Source organism: Hyposmocoma kahamanoa, unplaced genomic scaffold (genome assembly GCF_003589595.1).
Source record: "Hyposmocoma kahamanoa isolate Upper Pololo Valley unplaced genomic scaffold, ASM358959v1 228, whole genome shotgun sequence".
Taxonomy (NCBI): domain Eukaryota; kingdom Metazoa; phylum Arthropoda; class Insecta; order Lepidoptera; family Cosmopterigidae; genus Hyposmocoma; species Hyposmocoma kahamanoa.
In genome coordinates this window covers 438,442-459,560 of record NW_020653747.1, presented here as the reverse complement: position 1 = coordinate 459,560, position 21,119 = coordinate 438,442, and the positions used below count along the sequence as shown (strand labels likewise).

Sequence of the window (21,119 nt, the reverse complement as noted above, 5' to 3'; positions counted from 1 at the left end):
TTTAAAGTTTTATTTAGCGTGAATTGTAAAATAAACTTATTTAGCTAAAAGCCACTTAAAGAAAAACGAGAATTAAAATGGAATCATTTTAATTCTCTCAACAGCGAAAAAACCCTACAACAACCACACCACCACCACTTGTTGTTGGGTCCATCGTTTTCGTCCAATAAATTCAACTTTGGACAGGAGTCAACGTCAAATGTGGAAAATTAATGGAAAATATTGGAAAAAACATTTACTTTTCTGCTAAATATGACTTTTTCCAAAATGGAAATTTTTCCATTACCCAACACTACTAAGATCTAAAGGAAGGCTAAAACAGTCGCTATAAATGTTGAACATTTAAATAAAATCTTGTGCTGGGTCAAAAAAAATGAGCCAACGAAAACGGTTTTTTTCGATGTTGTGAAATCAAACCAAAATCTCATTTTTCTATATGCAGCATAAATCTATAGTTTATTTCATAATTCATGTTAAATAGACCTTCAAAAGAAGAAAATCACAATTTTCCAATTTTTCTGGAACTTTTCTGGACAAAATTTCCACTATTTGAAATATTTCGGAAAATTACCCAACAGTAGGTCTTGGCGTCCCAAATGGAGTAATGGAACTTTTTAAAAACAACTAGATTTCCTGTCACCGTAATGTTATCAAATCGTATATTCAAAAATGACTGACAAACGTTGAAATTAAAAGCAACTTTATATCCAAGATAAACGCGTGTTTGCCACAAGTTCTGTTCTCGAAACAATAGCTTCGTTCTTCAGGCCAATTAATTATTTTCCAAGAAATTAATTTCGAAGTTATTCTTTAAATAGGACATTTCAGAATAGTTATTAATTTTTTTTTTTAAATTAAGTAATGGGAAACGTTTTTCAGCCTTTGGGCTAGTGCCACATTATCCATCAAGCATCCTAAAGACACACGATGTCATCAATTTAAAAAAATATTTTTGTTACCAATATCGTTGGGGACATATTGGGGACACCGTGTATCTCAGGGACACGTGAAGGAATGAACCCCCATAATTTACGCTACAATTATCTCTTTCTAACCTTCCATAACATCAGGCGAAGTTAATAAAAGCGTGTTAAAATAAAAAAAACACCAATATTCAATTGTTAAACTTAATTTAATAAGTTTACAACACAAATTAAAACTTAACAAAGAGCTTACTTAATTTTTAATTTCATTTTTTTCTTAAAAAACGGATTTATTGGCGACGGGGTTGACGGTTTTAAATTTGTCTTAACCGGTTTTTTTGAACTGTCAAATGGTATATTCGGACTCTGTTTCACACTTTTGTAGTAGTCAATGGTGCCTTGCATGGAATTATTTTTTAACACAAATTTAACTTTTTTTGGCGTATGTAATGATGAATTTTTGTCAGTTTTGTCTGTTTTAGGTGATAATTGTTTTTGGAAATTTTTAACCTTTTTAGCCACAACTGCGGGTTCGTGTTTTAATTTGTCTGTTTTAGGTTTTCTTGGTGCTTCTATTACAGGTCGCTGTGTAGGTTCGGATTTTTCTGTTTCAGGTTTCTGGTTCTTCTTTTCTTTTATAAGAGCTGGTGCGTTTTTTACTCTGTCAACACTTTGTTTTTGAATAAGTTTCTTTGTTTTTTCTTTTTTCACTCCCTTGTCGGCATTCGCTTCTTTTACATCAAGCTTTTGTTTCTTTGTAACAATATCGGTTGTTTTTTCCATTTTTCGTTTTTTGTTTTTTCCGATGTTTTCTTTATTTGAGGTATCTTTTTGATCCTTTTCCGGTTCCTCTTCCACTTTCCAATTGCCGGTCTGAAGCATAAAGATAATAAAGTTTAATTTTATCAGTATCACAGAATAGGCAATCAAACAATTTATCAGAATAAAAAATGTAAAATGTAGAGATTTTTAGAGTAATACAAATGATTAAAACAATATTTTTTTGAAATAATAATGATTTGTTTTTTAAATCAATGTGTATGTTTGTATATTTTGTTAACAAATGCATTTGTTTTTAAAATAATTTTTTACCCATTTATTAGGGTAGGCAAAGGTTTCACTATACAGCCTCTTCATACATTTAGAGACGAAAGCCAAACAAACGCTACAAATAAAAAACAAAAACAACGAGAGAACAGAACTGGCCAAGAACCGCACATATTTTAACCAATATTTTCTTTATATAAATATTTATAGCAGAATAGCGCTTGAGTAGATTCCTAATTGATATTTTATAGCAAAAATGCAACGTTCCTTCTTTTAAACTCTATTACAGTTCTGTGTGCAGAACTTTAATGAAACTTTTCAGCTGAGTGGCAAGTACCATAGACAATAGAATTTTGACTCAAAACTAAAAAGAGCGCCTTCATGACATGGTTTATGAAATTATAATCGACAGATTAAAGATTAATTAGAGTACAAAAAATATTATTTTACATTACAATGAATGTCTAAAATTCTTGCAAAGTGGGAAACGTTAGTTGTTTTTTTTTCAAGGATTGCAGTTTTCAGATTGCATTATTCCTCATTATACATTATTTGCGAACAGGTCTATATTTACAGAAGAATATACTAGGATTACTTACAGCAGACTCCGTGCTAAGGCCATTCTGCGTCTGGACGTCCTCGACGATGCTAAGTCCTGCTCGACTCTTGGCGAGAAGTCTCTTGCGGTGTTTTCGGCTCAGACCTACGAAGCACGAAGGCAGACTATAAAAAGTTGTATACGAATATTCCTTAGCCATTATTGTTTAGTGAGTCATTACACATGTTAAGACGAAATCGATTTGAACTAGTATGAAAATGTTTTATGTGGTGAAAGTGGTAAAAGAAAGTTATCAAATAATTAATAATTTGTGATAGCCGAAACGAACCCGGAACAGCATCAGGGACTACCCCGAGAGCATACCCTTTCAAACAAAAAAGAATTTTCAAAATCCGTCCGCAATTAATGTAGAAATCGATATATACACGGACATGCCTTTAAAATTTGAGGATTTCCCTCGATAGATTCTGACTTGGTCACAATGAGAACGCACTCTTTAAAAAAAAAAAAAATTTTCAAAAAATCGGTCCACAAATGACAGAGTAATTTGAAAACATACATACAGCCGAACGTATAACTATTATATATATTATTAATCTGAATCATCAAGAATTTGCGATTTGAAATTTCCGTAAATTATTACCTGCACTTAAACTGGACAATTTCCTGTACTACGAGTACCAGAGGAATTCATTCCGAGGAATTACCCAGAACACCCACCAAAACCACCACCAAGCTCAACTGAATATGACTGACTGCAATAACAAGGTGACAGACGTACCTCTCAAAGCAAGTTCATCCGAAGCAGAGATAAGGGTCCTCTCCAATGCTGCCAGAGAACGCGCAGCAGGGAGAGCGGGGGGAAGGGGTCGCACCGCAAGGGGAGAGGTAGTGATGCGGAGGGGGTACTCCGACTTTGACAGCGTCTCGAACCTGATTTGAAAAATAACGAGAATTTAAGTCAAAATGTTTACGGACTTGCGTAAAATCAATCAACGCCATCTATTACCTTTAGATAGAACTACTATTAGAAACCTTATGCCGGACGATTTGAAGGTTCACTTTGAATAAAAGTTGGTTTGAAGTGAGCAAGCGAGCACAAGCCTGACCTCTGCAAGCAGATCCTGGCCCTGCGCTGCGCCCTGGGCGGGGCGTGCGCCAGCAGCTGCCGCAGCGCCTGCGCCAGCTGCGCCGCCGGCACCGGCAGCGACGGCAGCAGCACGTCCACGCGCCCGGCGCGGGGGTCCAGCGGGGTCTCCTGGCTGTCATCACGACATGCACTCATCACAAAACTCTACCTATTTCTGTCGCCAAGCAGTAATTTTACTGTTAAACGGAACAAAAAAATCGTCTCGATTACTTTCAGAACCGATGTCGCCAAAACTTACATTCTTAATTTGAAACACTATGAAATATTGATAATGATTGGGCGTAGCCTCAAATTTTTTAAAATAACAAATTTTGGATTGTTAATATAATTTAAACTTTACCCTGTTGGCATATCGTTCAAAGTTTAATACCTATTATTGCAAGTTACGATGTTTTGGTAGTATATCGAAATTTCAATCAGCGTGCTGCCATCTAGTGGTTAATTGCTAAACAACGAAAAATTGGAGTTTTTAATTTAGTTCTCCAAACAAAAAGCAACCATACTGCAGGACTATAAGCTTTACATTCGTTTTTTGCAACAAAAAAACATATCCTAAAAATATATATAAACAAAAAATTGTAAATTTATTAAAATAACACTTACCAGTGATATGAAATACTACTACGGGTAATGTTCTGAAGCAGCTTAATTTTTCTACTCGAAAACAGTACAGAAGGCATTTTTCTACGATTCGAGAGAATTTGCGCGAATGACACAACCATACAACCATACATACATCTTTCGAGATCTATAGTTGGCACGCCTCAGACACTAACTAACCACTTCTACCATATTTACTGTTCTGTGGACCTTAAGCCTCTATTACTAGAAGAACGGCTGTCGCCAGAACTAGCTCTATCATAATTCAAAGTTCTGCATCTAGCGACAATAGCTTAAAGACGGCGAACGATTTTTTTAACGCACACACTCATTTAACTGCCTCCGTGGCCAAACGGTTACCGGACTGCCACGCAGAGGTCTCCGGGTTCGATTCCCGGGCCGGAAGAAATATTTGTATGGCCTACATTTATTTCTCTCGTGAGTTTGAGTGTAATTTGTGATTGTCTATGTATGTCCATGGCACCCGCGACACAGGGTTTCCCTAGTGCGGGGCTATGTTGAGTGTATGCGTTATTATTTTTTTTTTCTTCATAGCCCCGCCTATTAACGGTTTCAAAAAAAGGGACCACATTACAGCGTTCACTTTCGTTTCCTACAACAAAAAACTATTACGATAAACAGAAACGGGAAAATTTATTAGAATTAAATAAAATTAGATAACGATGATAAAAAAACCACCATGCATAATATTATAGGTACGTCTTATCATTGTTGCACTTTACAGTAGAAAAGGCATTTATCCACGATTTTGGAGGTATTGTGTGTTCTGTCACTGATTTCTGCCACCAAGCAGATTACTGCTACCGACATTAGTCGGCATTACTATGTTCCGGTTTAGACGGGCAATGGTGCTAGTGAAATTATAGGCACATAGGACTTGTCAACTTATATCTCAAGGTGACGGACGCAGTGACAGTGCCCCTCAGATCTTTGCGATTTAAATCTCTGACTGTCACTGCAACTGTTATGGACAGGCGTGTAGCTTACCATCAGACGCACGACTTTATCGTCCCGTCACTTGATATTATATAAGAAAAAGAAAATGGCGGACTGAGCTCAAATTTGCGAAACTCCGTGTACGTTTGGCACACGTGCCACCCACTACGCAATTCTATTGTATTTATTGTTCGGTGGGTAAATAGCAGTAGGGGAATATATCGACCCCTCCTACGTAAAGTATGGTATGTCGAAATTGCCACGTTTACAGGGAAGCGTTTTAAAGTTCTCCGTTTTATTCGTCAAAGCTCGTTACTCAAATAGAGTTATCACCTAATACATCATCTAACCGATATCTAGGATTTTATAATACTCTATGTGAGTAACAAGCTTTGTCGAATAAAACTGAGAAATGCTAAAGTCACGTGTTGTGCTTATTTCAGTGAATTCAGAATATTTAAAAGGCTCCTCTGTAAACTTGGCAATTTCGACATACGATGCTTTACGTCGGAGGGGTCGATATATTCGACGTAAAGTTTGTGAGACGTAATTTAGCCTATTTTAAATTCACAGTAAGTTCTCGCCGCAACAACGTATTGGTACTTCCGAAACCAAGATTTGAATTATTTAGAAATAGCCCGTACTAAAGAGCAGTTAAAAGCAGTTAAAATATATATTTTGATTATATAATCAAATACCTCTGCGCATTAAAAATGAACAAAAACAAAAATGTTTCTTTACTAAACTAAAGAAATCCTAATTGAAAAATGTTATTACTCAGTAAATGAATTTTTTAATGATAAAGACATTGATTTAAATTATTAAGGACTATTTTACGTTCTAATTTATGCAAATGAAAATAAAATTCCTAATTAAGTATAATGACCTAGAATTAATGTTGAATTGTTCGTATCTATTTATTTTAATTTTTAAATCCCATTACTTAATGTTGTCTTGTTAATAATATAAATTACTATTAATTCAAATGTTAAATTGCAATGCCCGAGCAGGGTCCATGTACTGTCACTGTAATAGTTATTAAAATCAATTTTACACAAATCGTACATGCAGCAATAATGAATTAATGAAATATGTAGTAGTTTTACCTGACGCCAAGATCCTCCTCGATGGCAGCGTTCTGCTCGTCGCCATCATCATCCGAAGCTAGTTCCAGCGCGTCGGGACCACCTTCGGGACAGCCCATCTTAAAGGTCAGAAATGGAAAACTAGATTATTATTATACATATATTGGTTGGGTTCAAATTTTCAATGTAGTTGTTTTTCAACCAACTTCAAAGAAATTAAGAATTAAATTAATTTGTGAACCGATTTTGACTCCTGACAAACTTCCTACGCCTCCTCTGCTCCCATCAATCTCTTCACACATGCCCGTTTATTTTGGTACTTTTAACCCGGCCTTTTTAAGGACATCCTCAATCTGATTGAGATATGTTCGCCGAGGTCTACCTCTCCCCACGCTTCCATCCACATTCGCTGTATAAATTTGTGCCGTCAATCGAACAACATGCATTCTTTCTACATGACCAAACCATCGAAGCATCCCTCTCTCTATCCTTGTCACTACATCATCTTTCTTACCACAACGCTCTCTTACCACACTGTTTGGCATTCTATCTTTAAGACTAATACCGCACATATTGCGCACAGCTCTCATTTCTACAGCATTCACCCTACTTTCATGTTTATTTCATACATTAGGGTTGGGACCAGCACGCCCCAATGAACAGTCAAACGTGCCTGTTTTGTGACATTCTGGCTACCCATTAAGGCATACAAGTCTCCATTCACTCGATTTTCGGCTTGCACTCTCCTCTCAATATCCCTTTCACACTTACCATCTCTTGTCAACAAACTACCCAGATACACAAATTCTTTTACTTGTTGTAATCTCACGCCGCCAATTGTAATATTGCATTCTGACACACTTTAATCCTTTCAATCACCATCACTTTCATCTTATTCACATTCACTTTCATTCCTTTCCTTTCAAACGTTTCATGCATAACTGTTACCATCTCTTGCAATTGTTCTGCCGACGAGGCTAGGAGTACTTGATCATTGGCATAGAGAAGGCATTTGACAAGTAACTCATTCATTCTTAATCCACATTCACTACCTTTCAAATCAAGTAAACAATTGTCCATGAACAGGTTGAACAGCCAAGGAGACGCTACACAGCCTTGCCTAACACCCCTACGAATGTTAAACCGTCTGTGAAGAGAGGTGGTGATGTAGCCATCTATCTTCGCAGCTCCATTCCTTTTAAGACTCTCTCATCATCGGATCAAAATGAAAATGGCATCGAATACCTTTTTTTAGAGATAGTGGTTTCTGGGGTTAAAGCGGTTCTTGGAGTTGTTTATTGTCTTCCTGCTGTCGATTTTATCACTTCTCTTACTTCTGTGTTAGACCCGCTCGCAGACTACACACATCACATAATCATGGGTGATTTCAACATTGACCTCCTTAAAGACACTCGCGTCCAGTAATTTTCGATCTACAATTGAGTCCTTCTCATTATCTATACTTGAGCTTAATGCTACTCATCACAACATTGAATCCATGGACTCATGGATTGATCATCCTATTGTCTCCTCTCCTGACCTTGTAGTGAAGCAAGGTCAGGTTCCCGCACTTGGTTTTTCCCGCCATGACATAATTTGTTTTATGTGATGTACAAAATTAAGCCTCACAAACGTTCGAGAAATTTTACTAAGTTTGACTTAGACAAACTTGCTGACGAAGCGTCTACTATTGATTGGTCCGGGGTTATGGCAGTGCCCACTGTAGACGGCAAGCTGGCTACATTCAATGCCACCTTATTAAGTTTTTAAGACAAGCATGCACCATTACTTACAAGTAGAAACTGAAAAGACCACCTGCGCCCTGTATCCTTTGGTGCGTATAGCAATGAGGAGGCGCGACAGAGCTCTTTCGTAAATTTAAACGTTGTAGTTCTGAGAAAAACTGGGCTACTTTCAAGGCTCATAGAAATCGCTGTAACCAGATGGTGAGAGCTGCAAAGCGTCGCTATTTTCATGACCTGATCCTGTCACTCCTGACGATGTCAATCGGCATTTCTCGGCTAGTATTAGCACTCAATGGGCAGGCAAAGCGGATGCTCTCAAAGATGTTCCTGCCTTGTGCCGCCAACCATCTGTAAGTTTTATCATTTCTTTGGTGTCGGAGTCCGATATTCGCAAAACAATAATGTCTTTAAAGTCTAAAGCTGGTGGATGTGATGACATTAGTCGACAAATGATAGTCTTTTATTTAGATAGTGCTCTGCCTATTATTACTCGGATTATCAAGTCATCCCTCTCATGTGGTACGTTACCTAACAACTGGCGCAGGGCGCATTTATTGCCTTAAGATTAATAAACCCACAACCCTTAAACACTTAAGGCCAATTTCTATACTACCCTTCCTTTCAAAAATTCTTGAAGCGATTGTTCATCGCCAACTATCATCTTTCTTTTTTAGAAATAATACCCTCGACCAGTACCAGTCTGGTATTCGGCCTGGCCACAGTACCACGACAGCGTTACTGAAAGTTACAGAGGACATTCGGGAGGGCATGGAGGATTCACGGTTAACGGTGTCAGTCCTCATTGATTTTTCTAACGCATTAAATGCTGTTGACCATGATATCCTTCTTGCTATCCTTGCATATTTGCGAATCTCTCCTCCGGAACTGGACTGGATTTCTTCATATTTTAGAGGGCGCAAGCAAGCGGTTCGTGCTAAATACTCCTTGTCTAATTGGTCAGACCTTGAGGCAGGTGTCCCCCAAGGTGGAATTCTTTCCCCTCTATTGTTCTCCATTTTCATCAATTTAATTTCTCCTATCCTCCACAATTCTCACCATCTGTATGCAGATGATCTGCAAATACATGCGCAGGCCAAGATTAACTGCCTGGATGATGCGATACTAGCGCTTAATGAAGATCTGCGGCGTATCGCTGATTGGTCGAGTGAGTTTGGCATCAGTGTCAACCCAAGTAAGTGCCAAGGTATTGTCGTGGGTAGTTCTCATGCTTTGACTAGGTAGGACATGAGCTCTGTCGCGCCTCTTTCTTATAATGATACACCTATAGTTTTCGCACCTCATGTTGTGAATCTGGGACTACACATTGATAGTACTTTAAGCTGGAAACCTCAGATTGACTGCATTAGTCAGAAGATCATTGGTACCTTAAGATCGTTCTACCAATTCAAACACTTTCTTCCCATCTCAACAAAAATTCTCTTAGTACACGCCATTACAGTGCACGGTTGCTATTATAAGCAATCGTCAAGCACCCGGGAGGACCCTGAGAGAAACCGGGAAAAACTTGTTGATGAGCTCAACCATGTTTTGGAACATATATCGTCGTGGGGCTCCCGAAACTTGGTTGAGTTCAACGCCAAGAAAACCCAGGTATGCGCGTTCAGCTCCAAAAAATCCCCATTCCTTCCACTTCCCCATCTTCAGGGTACAACGCTGACGCTGCAGGACAAGCTCAGCCTACTGGGGATGAGCATCCGGAAGGACATGAGCAGCAAAGACTATATCGAGAGCGTCATCTGTACCGCGTCGCGCAAGCTTGGCATCCTGAACAAGGTGCACCGATTTTTTACTCCAGAGCTGCGATACCTGTTGTATAAAGCTCAGGTCCGAAGCAGCATGGAGTACTGTTCGCACCTTTGGGACGGCTCTGCCAAGTACTTGCTCGATGCCCTAGATGGACTGCAGCGCTACGCCTTCCGTGTTGTCAACGATCCTCATGTAACTGAGCATGCGGAGTCGTTACAGCTTCGCAGAGATATAGCGTCTCTTAGCGTATTCTATCGCCTGTACCACGGTGAGTGCTCTGAAGAGTTATTCAACCTTATCCCTTCCTCTCCTTTCCATCAGCGGACCACCCGTGCCGGACTGCGTTGTCACAGATGGACGGTCAGTTCAATACCGTCCCGCACTAAAAAGTTTGGCAATTCGTTTTTATCCACCATCAAATTGTGGAACCAACTCCCGGCGCATGTATTCCCTCCCCTCTATAACATCGGGTCCTTCAAACGTAGTGTGAAGAAGCATTTGGCCAGACCGGCAAAATGATAGTGACGGAGTGAAGATATTTGTGTTTTCCATCCGTTACTCTCATCTCTGGACTGTATTCGCACTTTCCATCAGGCGCGGTGCAGTCATTTTGCCGAGTCACAATAAATAAAAAAAAAAATAAAAAAAATATTATTCCTATATTATGCTGATGTGTGTTATGCTGATATCACCCAGGAACTTCTCAACAAATTGGATCGCTTGCTCAATAGTTGCATTCGCTTTATTTTTGGACTTCTAAAATTTGATCACGTGTCCGCATCTCGCAATGAGCTGAAGTGGCTTACGATTCACCAGAGTCGTGATTTGAAAATACTTTCCACTCTTTACTCTATCATTAATGATAAATGTGCACCTGGATATTTGAAATGTAAATTTCAATATTTGGGTGCATCCCATAATCTTCTTCGATCAGACAGCAAATTGACTCTTTTAATTCCTTCTCACCGCACTGGTTTTCTTTCTAACTCATTTACTCTTCAGGCAATATGACTCTGGAATGCTCTAACGCCCCATATTCAAAAAGCCGAATAAACTAGCTTTCAAGCAATTAGTCCGTGATTTCATATTGGAGTCTCAATCTACATCCCATTAGCTGACATTGTTATATATAAATATGTATATTAAATATATATGTGTATATATTATATATTTATGTGTATACAGGTTGCTTATATATTTATATTCTGTTTAAACTATATATCATAATTATTTATAAACTTCTTCCTATCTGTTTTAATTGTCATGTTATGCATGCTGTGATAATTATTTTGAACCCAGCTCTCCGGGTTGACGGGTAGAGAATGCCTAATGGCATTAAGTCCGCCATTTGTACTATTTTGTGTGCAATTAAGTTTAAATAAATAAACCATTCGATGTATGCCCGTTTATTCTAACGCAACCGGTGCAATCCCTATACAAAGACTGCAACGCTGAATCGGACGGCTGCTCACCCCATACATTGACAAAGCTTTCCACAGCTCATTTCTTACCACCCTATCATAAGCCTTTTCTAAGTCTACGAAGGCGCAGTACACTTTTTACCCTTTTGCTAAGTATTTTTCAGCTATGCACCTTAAAGAAAAGACTTGATCCATGCATCCTCTTCCATTCCTGAATCCCGCTTGAACTTCAGCATTCCTGCTGTGACCCTTTTCTTTTATATAGAGGAATAATTACTGATTTACACCAATCTTTTGGTACTGTGCCCTTCCTCCAGCTTATATTAAAAAGGCGGTGCAACATACTGACCACTAAGCCTCCTCCAGCCTTCAGCATCTCTACCGACACTCTATCATAACCTGCTGACTTTCCCGCTTTCATGCCTTTCAGTGCTTTCAAAATCTCATCATCGTTTATTTTACTTTCGTCCTCATTTTCATCATTCTCACCTTTCGTGCTCACCACAGTGATTTCTTCAACTTTTTCAAATAAACTTTCCATCAGTCAAGTATACATTTCTCTTCCTTTATGATGTTTCCATTCTTATCTCTGAATATATTGTGCTGTGAGTCACACAACTTTCCTCTAGCTGCTCTTATGGACTTCCAATACCACTTTACGTTACGTTACAATTTTCATAAATATATATATTACATCATCAGTCGTCGCGTGAGCTCTCAGCGTGCAGATGTTTGTTATTCTATAATGTGTGTATAATGAGTTAAGCATTGTAAGATATGCATGTACGCTGACGACACCTGTTTAGTTTACGCTGACAAAAACTTGGCAATAATTGAATATAAGATTCAGGAGCATTTACATAATATTGTTAAATGGTCTCACGATAATGACATAATCATAAATCACGGCAAAACAAAATGTATGTGTGTATATTCACCCTATAGTAAGGTCTACTTTGACAAACCTATAGTGTTTGGTCTTTCTTATGAATGTCTTCACAAGCAGAAAAGAAATTGTAATGCATTAGAATTAGTAGATAACTTTAAGTATTTGGGGTTAACAGTAGATAGTAAATTTTCATGGAAGTCGCATGTGGAGAACGTCTGTTCTAAACTTAGACTGACTTTAGGAACTTAAATTTGTTGCGAATAAGGCCACTTTGTATACCGTGTATTACGCGCTTGCTGAGTCTATTTTTGCGTATGGTCTGAGTAGTTATGGGCGTACGTTTAAATCTTATTTAGAACAAATTAAGCAACTACAAATAAGGTACTTGAAATTGTTAGAAGATAAAAATGTAAAAGAAAAATGTGACAAAACTATGTGAAATTATTCTCGATTTGTAATGTATCGCCAGTGCAAGAAAAAATCAAACTATTATTAGCTTTTCAGGAATACAGAACGGATGACTTTAAGAATTGTGCTGAACATTCTTATGTCACTAGGTCTGTTAATAATAAAGAATATATTGTACCTAGAACCGTAAATTACTTTGGTCAAAGAATTCTTATATTATCTTAAATTATTTATTAATTAATTCTTATGCCTGTCATATACAGGCTGTATACTCGTATTTGAAAGTGAGACATACTTATAGAGTGCGTTACATTCCTAATTCTGAACCCAAAGAAATAATAAACTAATGAACTTAAACTTTATAAATGATTTTTTTTTTATCGACTACTACTTGTGAACAACATTAGTTATCGAAAGCTGTGCACATCACTATTAAAGCTCCGACGCAGCCGCGGGCGGCGGCATGGCTTTGTTCTCTGGCACGGCGGCGAAAAACAAAGCACAGGTCGGGGGTGGGGGCGCGAGCGCATACGCGAAATTGCTCAGTGCACGCGCGACCTTGATCTAACGACGACACGTAAATTATTTGTACTGCCGCTCACCCGATCGCCGCAAAATGGATATTTATTCTAACGTCGAATTGACTGAGATGGTGCGACTTTACGCAATAAGTGGTGATAGTGTGAGGCAAGCTATTGAAATGTTCGTGTCGAAGTGTTGCGTGAGAGGATTATGTCAGCATTTTATACTCTGAGACAAAATGTGTGTGTTGATCAATTTAAAAACAAAATTTACTACGCCATGCTAGACTATGCATTGTGGAAAACGGTGGACATTTGGAACACTTGCTCCGTACCACGTAAGTGTAAATAAACTGTAAATAACTAAAAAATCAATCATTGTAAATAACTTGATTTCACATTTTTAACTACGCCAAAAACCTCAATTCTTATTAAATGATAACTAGTTACTAAATCATAAACTTATCTTTTTTAGTACGTAAAATATTTCGATGATAGTTTAAGTAAAAAATAATTAACATAAGCTAAAACGTAATCATTTTGATAACAGCTTTTCCATCATAACATGAATGAGTAGGTGAGTAACATAGTTTCTATTTTCTAGAGAAATGTGGCGCTTGTCCACTTGGTGGTGTAGTTGGAGTCGGTCCTAAGCCCGCGAAAACATAGGAAGGGAGATGTAAAATTATTGTTACTGTTGCTGTCTTACTCGGCGCTCGCTTGGTAGTATTCCCATTGCACTCGAAATCAAGCGCAAAGGGAATCGGTTTATTCCTATGTACACTCCAAAACACATTTGTTGATTTATTTTTTGTTCTATGCCATATCCTAATTTTATTTTAGTCTATGTTAAGTTGTAACATGATTTACTATGACATGTATAAATATGTCCCACTTTCAACTATACACCTGTATATAGGTTTATTGTTTATAATGAGATTGTGTCTCCGCCTATAAACTGCTTTGCAGTTTGGCGGGCTTTGAATTTGTAGCCAAATATAATTTTTTTGGAATAAACGATTTATTTTTTTTAACACAAATTTAACTGAATAAATGTACAAATGTAGTGTTGCTAATGTAGGATTGTTAATTTAAAGACGCAGTGACTCTTTAATAAAGCGCGAAACACACAGAAAGCGGGTGCGGGTCGGGTGGGGTCTGGGCTGCGGCGGTTCTAATTCCGTGTATTTATATGGATGCGAGACGGTGCACGCGCCCGCGCTCGGTGTGTTGTCTTCCCCCGACCCGTACCCGACCTGCACCCGATGTCTGTGTTTTACGCTTAAATAAAAACCACCGACCTGTTCCCAAGCCCTGGTCCTCTCTTGGTACTGCAAGCCGGCGTCGCTCTGCCGCAGCAGCGCCGAGAGCAGCTGGCGACTGGCAAGACTCAGCGCCGGGTTTTCTCCCAGGCACACCAGCTGGCAAAACGGCCGGAGCAGCTCCGACATGCTCTCCAACGGAATGCTCCCGCCTGACACCTGGAGTGACACAGGGCAAGTCGTCAAAAGAACCGCATTCGCATCGAGACAGATCTAGAACATACTCGTTCACATAGTCACCGAAACAATGTATTGCAAACTAAATTTCCCGATCGCATAATTTCACGAAATTCAGCCGTTAAGTGGTCAGCTCGATCATGTGATTTAACACCGCTGGATTATTTTTTATGAGGTTATGTTAAAGACAGAGTCTATACGGAGCCAATCGAATCTATTACAGCCTTAAAACTCAAAATTCGTGAAGTGATTAACGAAATAGACCCACCATTTTGTCAAAAAGTGATTAAAAACTTTGATGAAAGAATCGACATCCGTACCTGTGGTCGTGGTGGACATTTATCAGATATCATTTTTCATTCATAATTGCCAAACTTGACTTTTACAATACAATAAAAATTTCAATTATTGTCATCTATTTTTATTGTTTTATTTAGATTACAAAACAAAGTTCTTGTTGAAAAACCTTTTATAATGTACCCTACCTTATTTGAAGCAAATAAATGAATTATTATTTTTGTTATTATTACCCTACGAAACCGAAAAAGCAACGCTTGGCGCGGCAGACCACCGCAGCGCTGGATGGACGACATCCGACGACACGAAGGTCGGAACTGGATAAGTCGGGCACAAGATCGCCAAGAGTGAAAGAAAAGGGAAGAGGCCTACATCCAAGATTGGATAACAAAACGGCCGTCATCATGATGATGTTTTGTCACCAATGGCAAGAACTGAGATTTTTTTTATCCCGTTTGTCACCACCTGGAAACATGAGATTAGTTCCCATTTGTCGCTAGTGGGAACAAAGCCAGTGGTAACGACTGGGAATAAGATATAATTAATCTTACTATTAAAAGTTTAGGCAGCGGACAGTAATGGACTTTCATAGGCATGATTTTGCAGGGCTTGGCCGGCAAGAAGTCGCAAGGTCCATAAATGAAAAACTTTCCATGTTAATTTTTTGGAACATTTCCGAGCATGTTTGAGAAATAGATATTTACTAAACAACCGTGTAACTAGTCGCTTAACATCAACAGAGATTGTGGCCCAACGTTAGAATATTTTAATTTAAAAAAATGCTCAGATCTGCCCCGTAGTATGCCGCCTCAATAAAGGTGTTATGGCTGCAAGATCACAGCTTTTAAAACATTTGCACAATTATTTTATCAACATAAAAATTTAACGCGACAAACGAGATTTTTTGTTCCATGGTTTTCGCGGCGATGATTAAACGACAAAGATATACGCAATTTCATATCGTTGTCCTTGTTCTTCAAACGTCACGAGGAGGTTCATCACACATATTCTGCCATGCTACTACAGCCACTGGTGAAATTACAGGCACATGGGACTTATCAACTTATGTCTCAAGGTGACAGGCGCTGTGGCAGTGCCCCTCAGATCTTTGCGATTTAAAGCACATACGTGTAGCGGACCATCAGGCGCAGGACTTGTCCGTCCCGTCACTTAATATTATAAAAAAATAAAAATTACCTTAGCTAATTCTTCTAGGAAGCAATCAATAATATGTAGAATCATCGACGTGGCGTTGCGAGCGTACACCGGCGTGTTCACACACAATAAACCTGAAATGATTTTGTCTATTACATAAAACGCGCGTAAAGCCGTTTTGATTGAAACTGAAATTCGTCGAAAAACAATTAAGTACAAAACATTTTGATATTTTGTACGGTATTAACTCACTAATAAATCGCGGAGAGTATGCGATGGAATTACACGATTTAATTCCGCCTTCCCCTTCCCATCACTAGGAGACTAGGCGTAGGCTTGGCTTCCACCCCTGTGTTGTGGATATTCCAAAGATTCGCAAGAAGTGTTACGCTTAGACATTAAAATAGCGAACGGCTATAGAGTGGAATTCCCTGTCTGCAGACTTGTTCCCTGAACGTTATAACTTGGATCTTTTCAAGGCGAGAAATAATATATTATCTCATTTACAAAGCAACACTAAAGCCAGTTTGGTCTTATGTAGTGTAGTGTAGGGTCATGGAAAAATTTCCATTTTGAAAAAATTATATTTTCATAAGTTGAAGTTACTGAACGAAAACGATGGTGTCGGATGGAACAATAAATGGTGGTGGTGTGATTGCTGGAGGAATTTTCGCTATTGTGAAATCTGATTAAATCTCGCTTTTCTTTATGTGGTTTTCAGCTATACAAATTTATTTTATAATTCACGCTAAATAACACTTCAAAAGATATTTCTAAACGTAGAACATAATATGACCCTTCGAAATTATATTTTTCCAATTTTTTTGGAATTATTCCGAAAAAAAATCCACTACATCCACTACACGCAACAGTCTTATGGCATACAATTCTGGGGCGTTGCTGGCACCTCTAATATGAAGTTTCTACGAATTTCTTGACATGCCCACAGTTAGAGAAGAAATAGCCGTCTATGGTTATAAATACAGAACTCAGCTAGAATATCACCCAAGTTAACAAGCGAAGCACACCATGCCTGAAAATATACGAAGACTAAAAAAGGCGTGACATTTTTGACCACGATACTCAGCAAAATACCTAACTACACAATCTACAGGGCTGGGCTCCACTGGGAGTAGCACCCTTTCCATTATGAACTACATACAACTCATCTGTGTATAGCCATGAAGGTTGTTTGCAGGATTTAAAAAAAAACCTACTCGTGTGTGTCTTTGGCACGCGCGATACAGGGTTTCCCTAGTGCGGGGCTATGAGTGTGTGCAAAAAAAATATTGAGCACTTACCGTCTTTTGCAGTGAACATCTTGGAGTACATCTTGCAGCTGTGCACGCTCCAGTCGCAGCGTTGCAAGCACCGGAGGCTCCCGCGAAGGTAGCGTCGGACAAGCTGAAAATGCATGCAGGCTTAATTTACATAGCCGTGGTAAATTGTACATAGCACAATGAACTTCTTTTGCTCCTGTATTTTAATCTGACGATTATAATTTCATAAACCATATCACAAAGGCGGTCTTTTCAGTTCTGAATCAAAATTCTATTGTCTATGGGACTCGCTACTGCACTGGAAAATTTCATTATAGTTCTGTACACAGAAAAAGAACGTCATATTTTTACTCATTAAATTGTCAAATATGACACTATTTAAACTCTCTGTCTCCTGATAGGTTAAAATATAAGAGGCACTTGGCGACTTCTATTCTATCTCGCTGGTTTTTTGTTTTGTAGCGTTTGTTTGTTTTGCCTATCCAAATAAATGGGTGATATTGATTTAAAAAAATTGCGTTTGTTGTCATGAATTGTTAACAAAATATACACTATATTTCGTCGCTTCATTCTCGATATAATATTTAACCAGGTAGTTTACTTAACTTGCTAGGCAACACTGCATGGTTTTTAAAGCAAAAAAAAGTTTTGACGTAGACACTCCCTACCACGCATCAACCGCCATTTTCTATCCTCATTCCTTTGTCGTGCGTGGCAACAAGCACACCTCCACAGCTCCGTTAAAATGTCAACGCGAAGAAACTTAGAAAAAATGGAATATTATAAAAGTAAACTGAAATACTTGGAAAATACAGATGCCAAACGTCGTCGGCGTTATAGGATCATAATATCATCGGTCGAGTCCGATATTGGTCAAGGTAAGATTTTTTCATACGCTCATAAATAATGAAAATAAAAATATTCATTTTTACCATATAGCACTACTTGCGACTTCCGCAACGATAATAAATGTTCGTTTTCATACCTCGCAAATGTGAATCTAACTCACATTTAATAAAACATCGGGTTAACTGAGAGTTATCCCTGATAACCAAATCGAACATGGATTGGTGAACATCCGAACAGATATACTAATTTGTGCATTTTACATGATTTATAATAAAACTGCCTCGGGGTTAACCGCGAGTTAACCACGATAACGAAATCGACTGCGAGTCGATTTTAATTTGAACAATATTAGTTCCTACGTGATAATGTTAATAATAAGTAAAGATTAAAAAAAAAAGTTTCGTCGGGGTTAACTGCTAGTTAACCACGATAACGAAATCGACTGTGAATCGATTTTAATTTGAACAATATTAGTTCTTACATGCTAATAAGCAAAGAATTTTTTAAAATAAAATTACGTCGGGGTTAACTGCGAGTTAACCACGATAACGAAATCGACTGTGAATCGATTTTAATTTGAACAATATTAGTACCTACGTGCTAATAAGTCAAATAAATTTTTAAATAAAATTACGTCGAGGTTAACTGCGAGTTAAAATTATTGATGACCAAGCAAATGGTACTCTTGGTTTTCCATATTAGCCTTCCCAGGCATGGTTCCTCCTACTGCAAAGCCTGTTGGATTCCGACGTAATATACTTTAACTCAAGCGGATCATTATTAAATCTTATTGCAGGCGGCCTCATCGGTAAGGCTGGTGCCTTACCCTTTCTGTCGTTATCAACGCGCTCGTCGCTTCCCGCAGAGTTCCACAAGAGGCGACTTTACCCTTAGCTTCTCTTTCTTAAAATACACTTGGACAATATAATGTGTCCCTAAAGCTCTGGTGAGAATTGTGCAATAATAACAGTCCCTCCCATCCAGTCCAGTAAATCCCTTTAACGTGTCAATGACATAAATAATAAAATTCTTAACGCAGGAATTATAAGTCCGTATGGAACCTTGAACAGCCACTCGCTCGCTCTGCTTTATCTCTTTTATAGCCTGAAACAGGCTCAGACGCCCGCATAAAAAGGTTACTTAAGAGCGCATTTAGATTGAAACCCAGTGCACAAAAATATAGCAGTACTTGGAATCCCCAAGTCGTTCTCGCATTAGTTTCAACGTGGTTTCCCAACACAGAACTTCCTTTTCAAAAACTTACGAAAAAACATGTTATTTTACTTGTACTTAGTACTGCACATCGCGTACAAACTGGCATTGATTAAAATGAAAAACATACAAATATCAGATATCCCGATTAAAATTGCAATACCTGATTTAATCAAAACGTCTGCGCCTGGTCGCGTACAGGCCACATTAATTTTCCATATTTTAGAGAGGATCCAAGTATTTGCCTTGTTGCAGTTTACAAACATTATATTTTGGTAACATAAAATAAGACAACTGGATGTCAGGGAACGATCTTGCTGACATACAGAGCTCCCCACAGAGTAGCCACGAGTCAGGCCGTGAGCCGATGTGTACGGCAGGTGTTGGAAGCGGCGCGGCGGGTGTGGACACAGCAGTTTTCGGCGCGCACAGCACGCGGTACGCCTCCGCGCCGGCCGCGCGGTCGGGTGAGGTGCCGATAGAGCTCATACGCAAGTTTGCGAGTTGGACTCCGACATCTCACATCCTTTACTAGATTTTATAATAAACTAATACTTACTGAAGACGAACACATGTTCGCAAGAACCATTTGCTTACAATAATATATATATATATATATATATATATATATATATAAAGCGGCAAATTATACTGTTCTAAATTACTAACAACAATAATCGTGATTTATAAAATTATTATATGATTGTACTATTTAAAAATTGCTATGATTGTGATATCAGGTGAAAAACCGTTATATGTTCATATCTATATGAACTTGTATTTAATAAAATGAATTTATATTTAATAAAAATATAATATAGTTGTATGGTCTCACCATACATACTTAAGTACAAATCTGCGCACGCGGCAACCAACTTAGGCCGCGCGCAGCTCTTTGTTTTATATAACTAATTAATCTTTAATTTTAAATCAGTACGTCACCAACTGTCCACAGAGACACTACTTAAGGAAAGATTTGCCACCTAACACTTGTAACTTATTACGAAAATATACTTTGAACTTTCAAGCAATCTTTCTCTTCGTGCTACTCTACTACTACAACTAACTTACAACTACAGTGCATGTATGGACTACACCTGGCCCATACAATAGTTATCGATTAAGCCTGTGGTTTTTAATTTACATAAAATCAACTAGAAGCAAAACTGAATACTCTAAAAGTCCACCTGGTTAAATATTATATCGAGAATGAAGCGACGAAATATAATAGATGATCAGACGAACTTCTTGAAGTGAAGTTCGATCACCATTATGTGAGTCGCTTCATTCGAAGATATAATCAATACCCTCCCTCCCTTGATATCGTCATATCAGAAGTAAGATTCTGAAACTCCCAAATAAGTTTTGCTTCCCACTGTAAAAGGAATGAGGATAGAAAATGGCGGTTGATGCCTGGTACGGAGTGTCAACGTCAAAAATATTTTTTTTCTCTAAAAACCGTGCAGTGTTGTCTAGCAAGTTAAGGAAACTACCTGGTTAAATACTATATCTTCGAATGAAGCGACTCACATAATAGTCATCGAACTTCACTTCAAGAAGTTAGTTTGATCATTTATTAAATATTGGTTGTCTTTCATTATTTTATCTACGCACATGTCATAAACCCTCTATTATGTGTACAAAAACCGCTAATTACGACCAGCATAAAGATAAACTGTTTTGTTGAACGAATTTCTTATCGGTGAAAATGTCATTATTGCTTAACATCATCGCGTATACAGGGTGTTTGGAAGG

The 21,119-nt window shown here is 38.2% G+C and overlaps 1 protein-coding gene across 1 annotated transcript in view; it reads right to left on the bottom strand.

Moving 5' to 3' along the window:
- Positions 1-1,171: 1,171 nt before the first annotated feature.
- Positions 1,172-21,119, bottom strand: part of LOC113228355 (ribosomal RNA processing protein 1 homolog) — a 28,461-nt gene continuing 8,513 nt past the window's right edge. Inside the window, exons 4-11 of the mRNA XM_026461624.1 lie at positions 17,325-17,427; positions 16,066-16,157; positions 14,374-14,553; positions 6,343-6,440; positions 3,639-3,791; positions 3,311-3,462; positions 2,570-2,673; positions 1,172-1,796 (exon numbers count right to left, since the gene is read on the bottom strand). Coding sequence (XP_026317409.1) covers positions 1,173-1,796; positions 2,570-2,673; positions 3,311-3,462; positions 3,639-3,791; positions 6,343-6,440; positions 14,374-14,553; positions 16,066-16,157; positions 17,325-17,427 — 1,506 coding nt within the window. The 3' untranslated portion in view covers position 1,172. The remainder of the gene's footprint in view (positions 1,797-2,569; positions 2,674-3,310; positions 3,463-3,638; positions 3,792-6,342; positions 6,441-14,373; positions 14,554-16,065; positions 16,158-17,324; positions 17,428-21,119) is intronic.